Source organism: Homalodisca vitripennis, chromosome X (genome assembly GCF_021130785.1).
Source record: "Homalodisca vitripennis isolate AUS2020 chromosome X, UT_GWSS_2.1, whole genome shotgun sequence".
Classification (NCBI taxonomy): domain Eukaryota; kingdom Metazoa; phylum Arthropoda; class Insecta; order Hemiptera; family Cicadellidae; genus Homalodisca; species Homalodisca vitripennis.
The window spans coordinates 27,717,605-27,732,505 of NC_060215.1; the positions used below are offsets into that span (position 1 = coordinate 27,717,605).

The window sequence follows — 14,901 nt, forward strand, 5'->3', positions numbered from 1 at the left end:
ATATATATATATATATATATATATATATAGGATAAGAGAGCTTACCAACACTCACACAAGACATCACCCTGGATCGTGATGAATTGAGCTGATTTTTTTTCAGAATTCTCTTTAACACCTCAGTAAAAAAATCAAACCTATAAATTCGTCAGCAGCAGAGCTCCTCAAAGGGCAATATGTAAAGCAAACTGTCTTGCATTGGAATGAAATTACATCGAGTCGGATTGTTATGATTGTTTTCAAATTTTCTAACTCCAAAAGTGTGGACTGCTATGGGCTATGTAACTATATAATTCAAAGAACTATTCAGTTTAAACAATTAACCCCTTTCTTTAATTTACAACAAATGCTTAAAACGTGGTCATTTGTTGGCCCACTGAAAATTGCAAAAATAATTCTAATCTTCAAAAAAGGTGAAAAATACCTGTTGCAAAATTACCACCCAATTTATATCAACCCAGTCTTTTCAAAAATATTTGAATCTTTAATTTACAACCTATTCAGTTGTTATTTTGAACCTCATACTATTTTAACTAACAGTCAGTTTAGATTTCACAAAAGAAAAAATACAACTTCTGCAGTTTTTGAAATTATAAATAAAACATTAGATGATTTTGGAAATAAAGATACAGTTTAGCTTTCCTTGTGGGACCTAAGCAAAGCATTTTGTTGTATTCCGTTTGAGATTTTATTATTGGAATTAGAAGTTTTTGGAGTAAAAGATGATTCTTTCAAAATAATTGAATGTTATCTGAATAACAGAAGACAGTTTGTTTCAATCAACAATAATAATTGAGATTTAAGTTTTGTTAGGATCTGTGTTCTGCAGGGCTCAGTTCTTGGACGTTTCTTCTTCATTGTGGTGGCCAATGATCTTCCATCCAATGCTATTTCGAATTTTCAGGCGATTTCAAAATTATCACTTGATAGTGCAGTAAATTGGTTCTCTGCCAATAACCTGCTTTGTAACCATGAACAAACTCAATATTAAAATTAGGTTTATTTATAAAAATACAGAAAATAGATCAGTAAAACTATTAGGCATTCACATTGATTCAAAATTAAATTGGGGAACCTATATTGCATTTCCTTACTAGAAAATTTCTAGGGTGAGCTATATTATCCGGAAATTAAAAGATACTGTTTCAAGTGAATACCTTATAATAGCATATTTTGGGCTTTTTGAGTCACATTTGAGCTAAGGCTTGCTTTTGTAGGGAAATTCCTCTTTAGTCAGTGACATATTATTGATTATAAAAAGTAGTTTGTATAATGTGTTCGCTCCACTGGTCCTGTGGAGCATTGTTGCCCCCTGTTCATTAAACTTTAAAGTTTCAACTGTGATGAACTTATAAATATTTTCAGTACATCATTATACATAAAAAACAACTTACATGAATTTGTCATCAGAGGAAATATAAATAGTCATAATACCCGTGGGAAAAGCGAAATTGATATCCCAATGCATAGATCATACAAGGCTGCCAAATAACACAAACTGTATGGTATACACTTTTAATAAATTACCACTATCTGCAAAAACTACGCCTATAAGTATGTTTACGACTAGAATGTACAGCTGATAGCTTAAAACTCTATTTAGACTATAAAAGAATTCTTTGGCTCTGAGATTACCATTGATTTTAATTAGGCGAATATAGTTTAATATATTTTAATTTTGACATTTATGAACGAAACCTCTTTCATTATGATCAATGGTTAATAAAGACTCTGACCCATGCAGTATGTATTTCTGAACATTTAAGAGAAAAAACAAAGTTATGGCAATGTTACCCAAGTTATGATTTTTTTCAAACCATCCGCACAACGGCTATTTTAGCATGTAGTCTTTTACACATATAATCCCTTTTATTGAGAAATTAAATACTTTTGGAATTGTAAAAAAATAACTAAAAAATGTTGATGTAAGGGTTCTTCTGAAGCACAAGTGATAGGCCTATTCTTCCCACTCAAATTCCCTGAATGGTTGCATGAATGTTGATAACCCTGCTATCCCCTCCTCTTATACCTACCCCTCTTCAGTTTGTTATACCACTCACCCATAAACGCCAATTCCCTCTTTCCCCTAGATCAATGGACTAAATGAGATATAACCTAAATTCAAACAAATTAATAATTTTTGTACAATGTAGGGTAGGTCAGTACCTAAACATTCTTTCTGGAAAATAAGTATACTAAATTAGAAAACTGTTAAAAGTGATTTTAGATAATTTCAAGCAATATTATACATATGGCTAGAGTAAATATTATTTGGTGAATTTGCCAATGTGCATGAATGTTTTCTTTCTTAGCATCTTGGATCTTCATTATATGATTCAATGATTGGCTACAATGCAGCTGGATGTAGTAAATTGTGATTTTGGAACAGTTAACCTGGTAGTTTACTTAAAGTTACTAACATTTTGGTGTCGTGTCAGTTAGTTGTTTGTCACCTAATTATGACACTGGGTTTTGGTATCATGTTAACATTGTATTTCGTAGTCACCGTGATTTGAGAGTGACCCCTAGGCTGTGGGGGTTACACCATTTCTCATGATTTAATATTTCTTGAAATTTCACAGATATGTTAATATTGCCAATAATGAATATATTATGTACATGTTATCTTATTACTCTCTCGTATGGAGGGTGCTATGACCATTATTATAATTTTGTTCAAAAACATGATTTAATGTCTATTTTTGGGAAAATGAACTGAAAATTTCTCAACCCCCACCAACTTACTTTGGGGTGCTAAAGATTTCACCAAAAGACATGACAAGGTGTGTGGGGATACAAAGACATGTACTTGGGACCATTATAATGGAAATGTACCAAAATGGAAGCACAGAAGAGGTGCTTGGTTTTGAAAAGACTACACACACAAAAATTCCCTTTTGGGTACCATGACCTGGCAGCAACAAACATGTCAAAACAACTGAACATGTCAACTGACAAAATGTCTGTTACTCCCGGCTTGTGCAAGCGTACCTTTCATGTGGTCGTGTTGACGGATTTTGTTGAAAAAGGTATCGTTGGAATTGTAATTAAAAATTTCAAAATAGTTGGTGTATTGTAAAATGTTTTTAACTATAGTGGTTTTAGTGGTTATTTGACTGTGAAAAATGTTAACCAGGTGCCATTTTGTTAATATTAAAGCAAATCACACTATTATTTAAAAAATTACTCTTATTTATCACTACCTAAGTAGCAAAGTTTGGTATTTTTAGCCTAATTAGCTCTAAAGATATAAGTCTTTTTAAATACAAAATGGCGGCTAACGGCTAAACAAAACATTTGTCTACCTATTTTTATAAGACTTTTTTGTTACTATCAGCCACAGAAGTTTGTTACACCATTTTATGAACCCTGCGTGCGTGAATGCACGTGCTTGTGTGTCTGTCTGTGTCAAATAACTTGTGTAATTATTTTGTCATACAATTTGTAACATGTGATTTTATTCCAGATTTACGTAAACAAGCAAGAAAACTTGAAAATGAGATTGATTTGAAACTAGTATCTTTCAGCAAGCTAGGCACTGGAACTGTTACTACTTATAAAAATAATGACAGGTATGATACTATAGAATGTATACTTTGTAAACTAAGCATTCATTATACGTGTATGTTACCTGTTTGTAATAGTGACTTTAACACATATTCCAGTAGTTTTAACACATTCTCTGCAGTATGAGACATGCACCGACTTGGTCACGTGAGATATCAGCTAGCACTGTTTGTCACAGTCATATCGTAGACAACTTCATATATTTAGACAAACTACATTTATAAGGTAATGTGTGATTACATTTGTGAGTTAATTGTATGTTGCTATGATAAGAATTGTTTTATGTTTTAATTTTCATACTTTATGAAATCTCATTGTGCTGTATAAACGTATTAATTTGTACAACTTATATAATTCTGTTCTGAAGTGCCTTAAATTACTTGATAGAATAATTTCTAGCAAAGTATTTTTAACTCTTTAAGGAGTATGGACGTCATATGACGTCTCATTTTGATAGGCGACAATGAGTAATGGATGAAATTCAAAAAATACCAAAAGGAGTAAAAAATTAAAATCTTTAAAATCTCTTAAAAAATGTTTATTTGCATTTGAAAGCTTAATAAAAAAGGACTACGTGTTCTAAAAGTCAATATTTCAGTACTGTTCAAAATCAAATGTCTTATTTCCTCACTACGGCAGACTCAATCAGTATTGTCTGCCATTTGGACAACAGTAACAAACTAGATGGTTGCTCAACAAATATGTCACTCTCACAAGATAAATATGGCCACAGTACGCAGTATACAAGAAATGGCTAGTATAATGTGGCGGCATATTCTGACAGCAAAACGATGCTCGCGCGTCGCGACCTTGAGTCAGGGGCTTCTATCGGGTGGCTACTGCGATCTGGTGGTAAAATCAGATTACAAGTGAATGCGAGCACAAACATGGAAGTTAAGTATGTTGCCGATAGATGGAATTACTTTACAGACAAATCTACTTAATGGCCATCAGTAATAGCAATGCATTTACGATAATACAAAAATACAGAGGCTAAACGTCATATGACGTCCGTACTCCTTTGGGCCACTATAAGAGTATACGTCATATGACGTCCTTACTCATTATGTAGAGTTTACACGCACTCCTTAAAGGGTTAAATAGATGAACATAATAAATTCAGGATGACAAAATACAGCCAAATTATATATAATTAGTAACTTTTAGTAGAATCTCATGGTATCAGTCCTACTCTCGAGAGGTAACCATGCTGAAACTACTATGCTGAATATTGGTTTTGGTGTTTGTTGTTAGCTGTGATTTAAGTGCTAAGTAGACTAGGAGCTACAGTTGCTCTATTTGTCATTGTTTAGAAAATGAAATGAATTTTTTTCCAATAAACTCGACGTATTAAGTATTTATGACAATTTTGGAACTCATATTGCAAGACATCTAAAACTGCACCAAGATTCGTGCTAATCCATGCCAATCCAAGACCGACTTCAACCTCATACAATTTTCGTCCTTGTACAATAATCATACCATGTCTATTTGAGAAAACGCAATGAGGTGGAAACCGGTTGTGTATTTGAACAGATAATTTATCTAGAACAATTGACGTTCCAGTTGGAGTCATGACATATACATTGGGCTTAATGATTAGTGAATAAATTTTAATACAATAACTATTAATACAATGGAAAGAACCAAATGTATACATAAAAAAAAAATTATTTCAGATATGAAATTTAACAAATTTGAACTGTATTGTTGTGTATTACTGAGAGTTAATGAGATTCAATATTGGATTGTGATAAATACACAAGTCTTGATAATTAAATATCCAATACTAATAAAAATAAATACAAATCAATCCATACACAAGTTGGAGTTGATTGATCACATCTTCTTATTTGGGCTGCTGACCAGAACACATTTGTATAATTTAATGAAGTATATATACAACTCGTATATATACAAGCCACATGACAACTCGACGCATTGTATTACAAGAAAAGGACTGCTCTGAGGCAATAGTAGTTTTAATGATAGCTGTCATTCTAGCAGTATAGGTTTAAATGATTCTGTTAGTGGTGAATTATTGTTAAATGGTAGGCATAAGGCATGTAGTTTAATTAAATAACTCAAATAACAATTCTGAAGATTTTTTAATGTTCACAAAACAAAAAGTCATTGTAAGATAAAAAAGGAAAACCGAACTACATACAAAATCAAACTTCATATGTAACTGTCTTCCATCAGAACATACAGCACACTGGCCACCAGAATTGATCCTCTGACAATAACTATCCAAGAGCTTGAACCTGACATCATAATTCTGACTGAACATAAATTAAATAGTGATGAAGTTGAAAAAACTTAAAATACCAGGTTTTGTATTAGCAAAAAGGGTATGTCAGAAAAAATTATGAGGGAGGTGGGGTATTAATATTGGTATCGGAGCATTTAATAAATTACAAAACAATTGTTGATGTTAATTTGGATCTACTGAATGAAGACAAAATATTTGAATCTTGTGTTATTCAGATTAAAATCAATTCAGTAAAATTCTTAGTTGGAGGGATTTTATAGGAGTCCATCTGAAAAATACTGCAAGTTTTTTACAAAAACTAGACATGTTTTTAGAGATTTTATCCAAAATTTGTGATAACATTGTTATTGGTGGTGATATTAATGTTTGAATGTTTTTGAGGAGGATAGAAAAAAAAAAAGACTTTGTCAATACATTGAATATGCATGGTTTTTATTATACAGTTAAAATTCCAACCAGGGTAACAGACAACAGTGAAACTGCAATAGATAAATTTTCTCACCAACATGAAAGCTACTTTATTTGATGTAGAATGTATAATAACATCACTCTCTGATCATGATGCTCAAATGTTCAAAATAAAGAAAAATAAAAATGTTAAATTAAAAAATAAGTTAGAATTGGAAGAATTTTTAGTGAAAGAAAATATAGAAAACTTTAAGAAAAGACATATCTAAGGAAGACTGGACTAAACTTTATATGGCACCAGTAGATGATAAGTTTACATATTTTTACAACATTCTAAAATATTATTTTGATATAAATTTTCCCTTAAAAACGCTTCTTTATTAAACACAATAAAAACCAATGGATAGATTAATGAAATAACTTTGCAAACAAAAAGAACTTATAAATAAACATAATTTATATAGGAAGAGTAAAAATAACAAACAAATAAAACTTTCTTTGAAGGAACAAAAAAATAAATATAAAAAATTGATTCAAAAAAAGAAAAGAGATTACATTAATAATAAAGTGGTGAATACAACAAATATCAATAAAACTATATGGCAAGTGGTAAATAATGAAATTAGAAACAGTAAGGAAATGTCATTTAAAAATATTAGAGCTTAACGATGGTGGTAAAATAATCTGTGACCCTGTTTGTGTAGCTGATTTATTAAACATAAGTTTTGTCGAAATGGTAAAAAAGCATGTTGCTCCAAATTTAAACAAAAAGTCAATTTCTAATTAATCGAAATTCAAATTATAAAAGTAAATTTAAATGCAACACTATTGACTGTGATCAACTAATTAAAATAATTGATTCTATTAAGCCAAAATGGTCGGCAGGGTATGATGACATACCTATAAAGATTATTAAAGAGGCAAAACATGCACTTTTAAATCCTCTTTTACATGTGGTGAATGTTTCTATAATAACAGGAAACTTCCCAACTCAATTAAAAATATCAAAAGTTGTTCCTGTGTTAAAAAAAGGAGACAGCAAAAATCCTCTAAATTATAGACCATTGGCAATACAAACCTGCTTTAATCAAAAATATTTGAAAAGACTATGATGATTCAATTAGTAGGACTATTTTGAGAAGGGTAAATTGCTGGATTTGGAGCAGCATGGCTATAGAAAAAATAGATCAATGGTAACAGCATTAATTGATTATATTGAGAATGTGCTAGAAAATTTGGATGAAGGGAATCATACTGTTGGAGCCTTTCTGGATCTGACAAAGGCATTTGATAGTGTCTGCCATAAAACCTTGCTAGAAAAATTAGAATCATATGGTATTGAGGATAAAGAATTAAGCTGGCATCAGTCATATCTGAAGGGAGACAGCAGTATGTTAGTATTAAATATCTAGGTAATAATGAAATAAGAAATATTAATTCAAGAATAGAAAAATACAATATTCTGTACCAACAAGGTTCAGTATTGGGCCCATTTTTGTTCTTATGCTACTTGGGAGGTATGCCACAGATTTTAACAAATTTATCAAATAAAAATCATTTATGTTTGTTTGCAGATGATATAAGTATGTCAGTTTCTGGAAAAGATTTACAAAGTGTAATAAATACAACAGAATATTCAATGTCACAACTAAAATGTTACTTGAATGATAGAAATTTATTACTAAATTCTGATAAAACAATTCTAATGAAATTTAAATGTAAACAATCAAATGAGATAAATACAATTGGAAATAAATTTGTAAAAGATACAAAATTCTTGGGTCTGGCTCTAAGTAATACATTAAGTTGGACAAAACAAGTAGAAAAAAATTGTCATAAAATGAGTTCTGGAATATTTGCAATCAGGCGGTTATCCTTCTTCCTAGAAATAAAATGCACTGAAATCTGTTTACTATGCGCCTTGATACATCCACACATTTCATATGGCATTGAAATTTATGGTGGAACCAGTGCAAATAACTTAAACAAAATATTACATTTACAAAAAGTGGCAATAAGACATATTCTACACCTTAAAAATAATGATAGTTGTAAAGACCACTTTATTAACCTAAGAATAATGACAGTATATAGTTTATATATTTATAAAACTATATTACATGTCAAGACAAATGCAGAGTCTATACCAAGGCAACAAGATTATAATAATTATAATACAAGAAATAGAGAAAATTTTGTAGTAAAGAAACATAATATAAAGAAAAATATAAAACAGTGTCCGACATACATAGGAATAAAATTTATAAATGACCTTCCAGGCTGTATTAAGAATGAGAATTCTTTTAATAATTTTAAGAAAATGTTGAAACAATTTTGTACAGATCATTCATTCTACTCTCTTGAAGAGTTTTTTACACTGTGACTTGAAAGTAATTTTGTTTGTATTTGCCTACCATATTACAAAACATATTAACACTATAGACATAAATATTTAAAATATTATATGTATTATTATACTGTATTAAATATAAAGTATGAATACTCTAAACCTGAGTCTTATGTTTTATATTGTAGTAAAGGTAATTGACACAATTCATGTACATTATGTATATAAAAAGAATAAAGGAATTTTTGAATTTGAATTTGAATACAGAATTCAATGGCTGACTTCAGCTTGACAAATGACACGAGTCAGTTTCACTGGTATTCCCTTAGTTTTACAAAAAGAACAAAGTAAAAGTCATTCATATGTTTATTTAAAGCTAAAAAAACGGACAAATAGGCAGGTTTATTATTATTATAATAGAGAGTTGTATAATTCTTTAGTATTTATACAGGTTGAGATATCGCACTTACAAAACAGTGGTTTCTGAAATGTACATATGACTACAGTATGGATTTGATAAGTTGCTGTGTAAACACCAGTAAAGAATATAACCTTAATTTGTGTCATTTTTCAGTGCTACAGAGCCTCTGCTTTCAACAGAACATGTTTTTGATTCAGTAGCAATGGAGATAGAACAACTTTTGACAAAGGTAGGTAGATTTTATTGCACTTTATGGTCATAATTTGAATCTTTTTGAGGGGATATTTCTCTTTTACCCTGTCATGTATGATAAAATCAACTTGTACAGTAAAATAGAGATTTTTGCAGGATAGATACCTTATTGCTGTAACATAAGCATAAAAAATATTGATAAATTCATCCTAACTAAATACAGTAAATTTCCATTAATCCATAAACGTAGGCACGATCAGAACTTGGGGCACACCGAATTATCAATTAATGGACTAATGGATATACATGTCAGACATAATAAATAAACAAACAATCATAGTAAAACGTGTTTTTACTATTCAAATATTACCTTCAGGTAGTCGTCGTTAATGGTAAGTACTGCTAGCCTCTCTGGACACTGCTTGCCTCTCTAGACACTGCCAACCTCTCTAGACACTTCTTGCCTATCTCAGAAGGCATTGGTGAGACATCAGTTGTTTAGAGTCGTCCTTCCATGACAAACCTGTGCTGAGCACATTACTATGAAGTTGACCTACCATTATTAGACTCAATTGAATTGATATGAAAATACAAAAGTGCAACTGGTTACACAGGCTGACAGCCGATGACCATGGTCAGTCACTTGAATCAATATCATCCGAAGTTGGCCGAATATTCCTTGCCTCTTCTCCACCCACATCTAAACGCTGTGTCCACCACAAACAGATAAAAAGTATTGTTGCTTATTAAATGATTGATGTTTTGTGTTGTTCAGGAAAATGTTACTTTTTCCAAAAGGTGTGCCGGATTACCAAGTGTGCCGGACTATAGGATGCCAGATTAATGGAATTTTACTGTAAATAAAAAGGAATGTCTTTATTTAGCCAGAATATTTAAACTTTCGGTGTCCAGTAAATTCAAAATAAATAAATGTAGATAAGAGCTAAGCTTAATGTAAATGGTAAACAAATTGTTATTACAATGAGAAAAGAATAATTCTAAATTACATTATCCTTAAGATGTATAATTTCTTGTGAATATATCTCTCAATTTATGTTTAAATAGATGCCATGATATTTAGTATCCTTGTCCACTTTTGGTAGCATATTTATATTCATGTCTCCCATACAAGAACCACATTCAATATATTACACCAAAATTTTTGGTAGTTACAATAAAAATATAGATCAATTTTTAATTTTATTGGATAGTTTACAAATTAAATTCAACTGCATAGTTTTATCAAAAGCATGGCTCGAAAATGAAAGTGAACTAATGCATTTGAATGGGTTCAAATTATTTAGGTCCTACAACATTAATCGATCAGATGGGCTTGTTATCTATATAGATAGTGCGTTAATGGTGTCATGCAGTGAGCTGAGACTTGGGAGGGGGGGGCACCGCCCTATCTCTCGACTTCAATTTGGCCTGTCTCCCTTGTCAATTTATTGGCTATTTACCGCAGTCCAAATTCAAACATTGGCCTCTTTAATGACAGCTTGGATGAGTACTATAATGTCAAATACAAATAAATACAAATACAAATATTCTTTATTTTCAAATACATTAAGTATTGAAATGGCGTCAAATAAAATCATCACAAACAGTTGTTACAATTTCAAAAATAAGTTTTTTTCATTGTCTTCTTTCAATCAACTCGTTAAGTGAGTAAAAAGGATTGTTAATTAGCCAGTCAGTAAGAGTAGTCTTCAGTCTTCTCCCGGTGAGGCATCTCAATTCTTCAGGTAGAAGGTTGTGCAGTTTCATTCATGCCCATGTAGGAGGGTTTCTTTTCATATAGGGAGAGATGGTGAACTGGTAGTTGGTAACAAGTACTGTGTCCTAGTATTGTAGTCATGTAGGTGTCTATTCTGTGTCAGGGGTTGTCCAACAGCATACAAGATGACTTCTTTTATGTAGAGGTTTACTATTGGCATAATCTTCAGGGTTTTGAAGGCTTCTCTAACAACTTTCTCTGTAGCCTAGCTCAGCTAAGGTTCTTACGGCCCTCTTTTGTAGAATCAAAACTTTCTGAAGATTACTTTGCGGAAGTTCCTCCCCATATCATTAGGCCATACCTGATGTTGAGTTTTCAAACAAGGAATGGTAGGCAATTTTCGCAAGATATGTCGCTTATTACATTTTGTACGTTTTGATCATATAAAGGGAGGAATTTAATTTGGAGAGAAGATTGTCTACATGCTGTGACCAGGTAAATCCCTCATCAACAATGACTCCTAAATATTTAGCTTGGGTGTTTCTTTCCACATCGGGTATTGTTGGTACTTCATCACATCTTCTCCCAAAATGCAACTTGACTAGTTTTTGTCTGGATTTACCACCAAGTCATTTGAGTGGCAGTACTGATAAGCCATGTTCAAGGCTGTGAATGATCTGATATCTAGAATTGTCTTTTTGTCCACTTCAAGAGCAAGGTGGTATCATCAGCGTACATTGAAACCGTACAAAATTTGTCCAGGTGTGTTCGGGTATGTCATTTTTAAACAGTATAAATAATACTGGTCCCAAAAACCGACCCCTGGGGCACTCCTCGATTTATAGGTAAAGGTCTTGATCTAGTTATTGCTGTGATTCCACTTGTTGCTTGTTTTATTTCTACTATTTGTTTTCGGTCTTTAAGATAGCTTTTAAACCACATCTTGGCTGTGCTCTTAATTCCTAATTTGTCTAATTTGTGTAATATGAGATCATGGCTTAAGCAGTCGAATGCTTTACTCAAGTCTAGGAAGAAACTAGTAACATGTTTTCCTTTCCTCAAGGTTGTCAATTATGTAGTCAGCAAAATCAGTCAGGGCGGTCATGGTTGATTTTCCCTTGATGAAACCATGTTGTCTCTCAGTTAATACATTAAACTTCTCACAGTGGTCCAAAAGCCTTCTTAGGACAACTTTTTTCTAAGATTTTAGATAAAGTTGGCAATATTGATATTAGCCTGTAATTTCCAACTTCGGTTTTTACTCCCCTTTTTATGTTTTGGGTAAACTTTTGCAAGTTTTAGGGCTGATGGAAATTGACCTTGACTCAATGATTTGTTAATAATATTTTGTGAGGGGGATCGTTAGTGATTCCTTACAATGTTTAAGTATTTTTGTGGAGATATTGTCAGTGGCTGCAGAAGTTTTTTGTTTGAGATTTTTTATAATATTTTGTATATTTCTATTTGGCTTGCGTGTTGGTAGTTATGTAAGTCATGGCTGGTGTTCGAGGTTGTGTGTGGGTCTATAGATGGTTTAGAATTGTTTTTCAGCGTTCTCTCAGCGATGCTGGTAAAGAAGTGGTTTCATATGGTTTGCAATTTTATAGGGGTTATCTTCTACATGTCCATCAATTTCAAGCTTGAGTGTTTGTTGCATTACATTTTTTGTCTGTCTTTCATCGTTTATTATCTTCCACAAGGCTTTAGATTTATTTTCTGCTCTATTTATGAAACTGGCTGATGCCTCTTATCTTAATTTTCTCAGTCTCAAGTCATATTCTTTCTTAGCGTTTGCTAGATTGCGTTTATCTTCTTCATTATTTGTTTTTCTCATATACTAGAAGTTTCTGAAGGAAGTTTTTTCTTTAGCAAGTTTACCTGATGGTCTACAAAATGTTTTATTTGTCACCTTCTTTTTCCTTCTAATTTTCTTTAATGTACATGCTTGATTGAGAGCCATGGTAAACTATTGACATAAATTTAGTATATGCTTCTTCTGCAGTGTAAGCATTGTGCACTTCATCCCAATTTTCTTGTAGCAGTAAAGCATTTAATATACTAAGGTTATTCTGTGAATAGTTTCGGCTCATTCCACTGTAATAGGTGTTTTCCTGACAAGTCCTTATTTGTGACGTGCAAAGTTGTGCAGTATGGTCAGATAGGCCGCTGTGAAATACCTTACTTTCTATTCTACGTCTTCAAGTGGTAGATTTGTACAAACACAGTCAATTGAAGACCTTGTATTCGATGTAATCCTAGTAGGAGGTAGATTCAATCTATGAATGTTGTGACTGGTCAAAACATTATTAAGTTGTTTGTTTTTGTTGTCAGTCTTTAAGCAGTCAACATTGATGTCACCTATCAAGGTTATCCCTTATCAGAAGAAACAAACTTTTTTAGTAGAGGATATTAATTGTGATATTCTTAATATTAATTCCAATTCACAGGAAGAACGGTACATGGATATACTGAGCGATCCAGGTTTCGTGGGGTGTATAGATAGAGGAACGCGACCAGTTGTCGATTAATCATAATTCGAGAAGACTAAAGATAAACACAAAAAACCCTGGGTAACTATTGGTTTGCTAAATTCTATTCAATATATGGATAAACTCAGTAAATCGTATAACAAAAGAGCTATTTAATATATAACTGTGAAATAAATTTATTCAGTACCGTAACACGTTACATTCGACCATAAAGCGAGCTAAATTTGTTTATTATAATAATAAAATTGCTGAATCTGCAGGTAATATGAAGAAGTTCTGGTCCGTGGTTAATGAGGTGGTTGGTAGGACATCTGATAAGGAGCGATTTCCTGTTGAGGCATTTTGTGATCCAGAAAGCTCTGATACATCGCCCTCTGTGGAGAATGTCTGTAATTCATTCAATAATTTCTTTGCCTCTGTGGGACCGAGGCTGGTGGGAGCTTTGCACCCCAGTGACCCTGCGGTGGTGGACGACGTGGGCCACGCCGCGAGTACTGAGTTTGATTTCTGCCTGGTTTCTCGGTATGACATTTTTAATATTGTGGCTGGTCTAAGAGGAAGCTCTTCACCAGGATGGGATAACATTCCAACAAAATTAATTAAAGATAATATTCAAGCATTGTCAGAACCTCTTTATCATACCATTAACCATAGTATCAGAACAGGAGAATTCCCCAATGCGTTTAAAGTTGCCAAAGTCGTTCCCATTTATAAGTCAGATGTTAAATCAGTAATGAATAACTTTAGACCGATCTCTTTGCTTGCTGTTGTATCGAAGCTTCTAGAAAAATGTATCAAAGTCCAATTGATGAATTATTTAGAGAGCGGAAATTTCCTTTCAAATAATCCATATGGCTCAGTAATAGTCAAAGTACATCAGATGCTCTTTATGACATAGCTGAATTCATATCCTCTGAAATTGGTTCTAAAAAACGAGATTGGTTCTAGTCACCTTTTTTGATCTTGCTAAAGCTTTTGGATCTTTAGATAGGCGAAAACTGCTACAAAAATTGGAATATGCCAGACTAAAAATCGTTCAATTGGTTTGTCAGTGATTTCAATAATCGTCAGCAATTTGTTTCAATTCATGGAACTAAGAGTACCCAACAAAATGTGGACTACAGTGTGGCAGGACCGGATCTATCATTTCTTCTAGGGGGGGCAAGCTTGACTTTTGGCGCCCCCCCCCCCGATACCAAACTATTTACCATAAGTTTTACTACTATATGCTTTGTATATGGGGTTGAAATAAAATAAAACTTAGGTTGAATAAGAAAGTGTTATTTTAATGAAATAGAAATGTCTATTTTACAATTTTACATGAATCCAAAACAATACAATTGTTTTAGAAAAAAACAATACTAACAATTATAGAATCTTTATCTTCCGAGCCTTCTTTGCTGCAAATGTGTTAATTATCTGATCAAAATAAATCAAAGAAGCCCTTTCATGTTCAATTGATACAATGCTTAAATTAGTTAGTCTATG

At 32.3% G+C, this 14,901-nt stretch overlaps 1 protein-coding gene across 1 annotated transcript in view; it reads left to right on the top strand.

Moving 5' to 3' along the window:
- Positions 1–14,901, top strand: part of LOC124368836 (Golgi SNAP receptor complex member 1) — a 53,587-nt gene that overhangs the window by 14,617 nt on the left and 24,069 nt on the right. Inside the window, 2 exon segments of the mRNA XM_046826258.1 lie at positions 3,467–3,572; positions 9,169–9,244. Coding sequence (XP_046682214.1) covers positions 3,467–3,572; positions 9,169–9,244 — 182 coding nt within the window.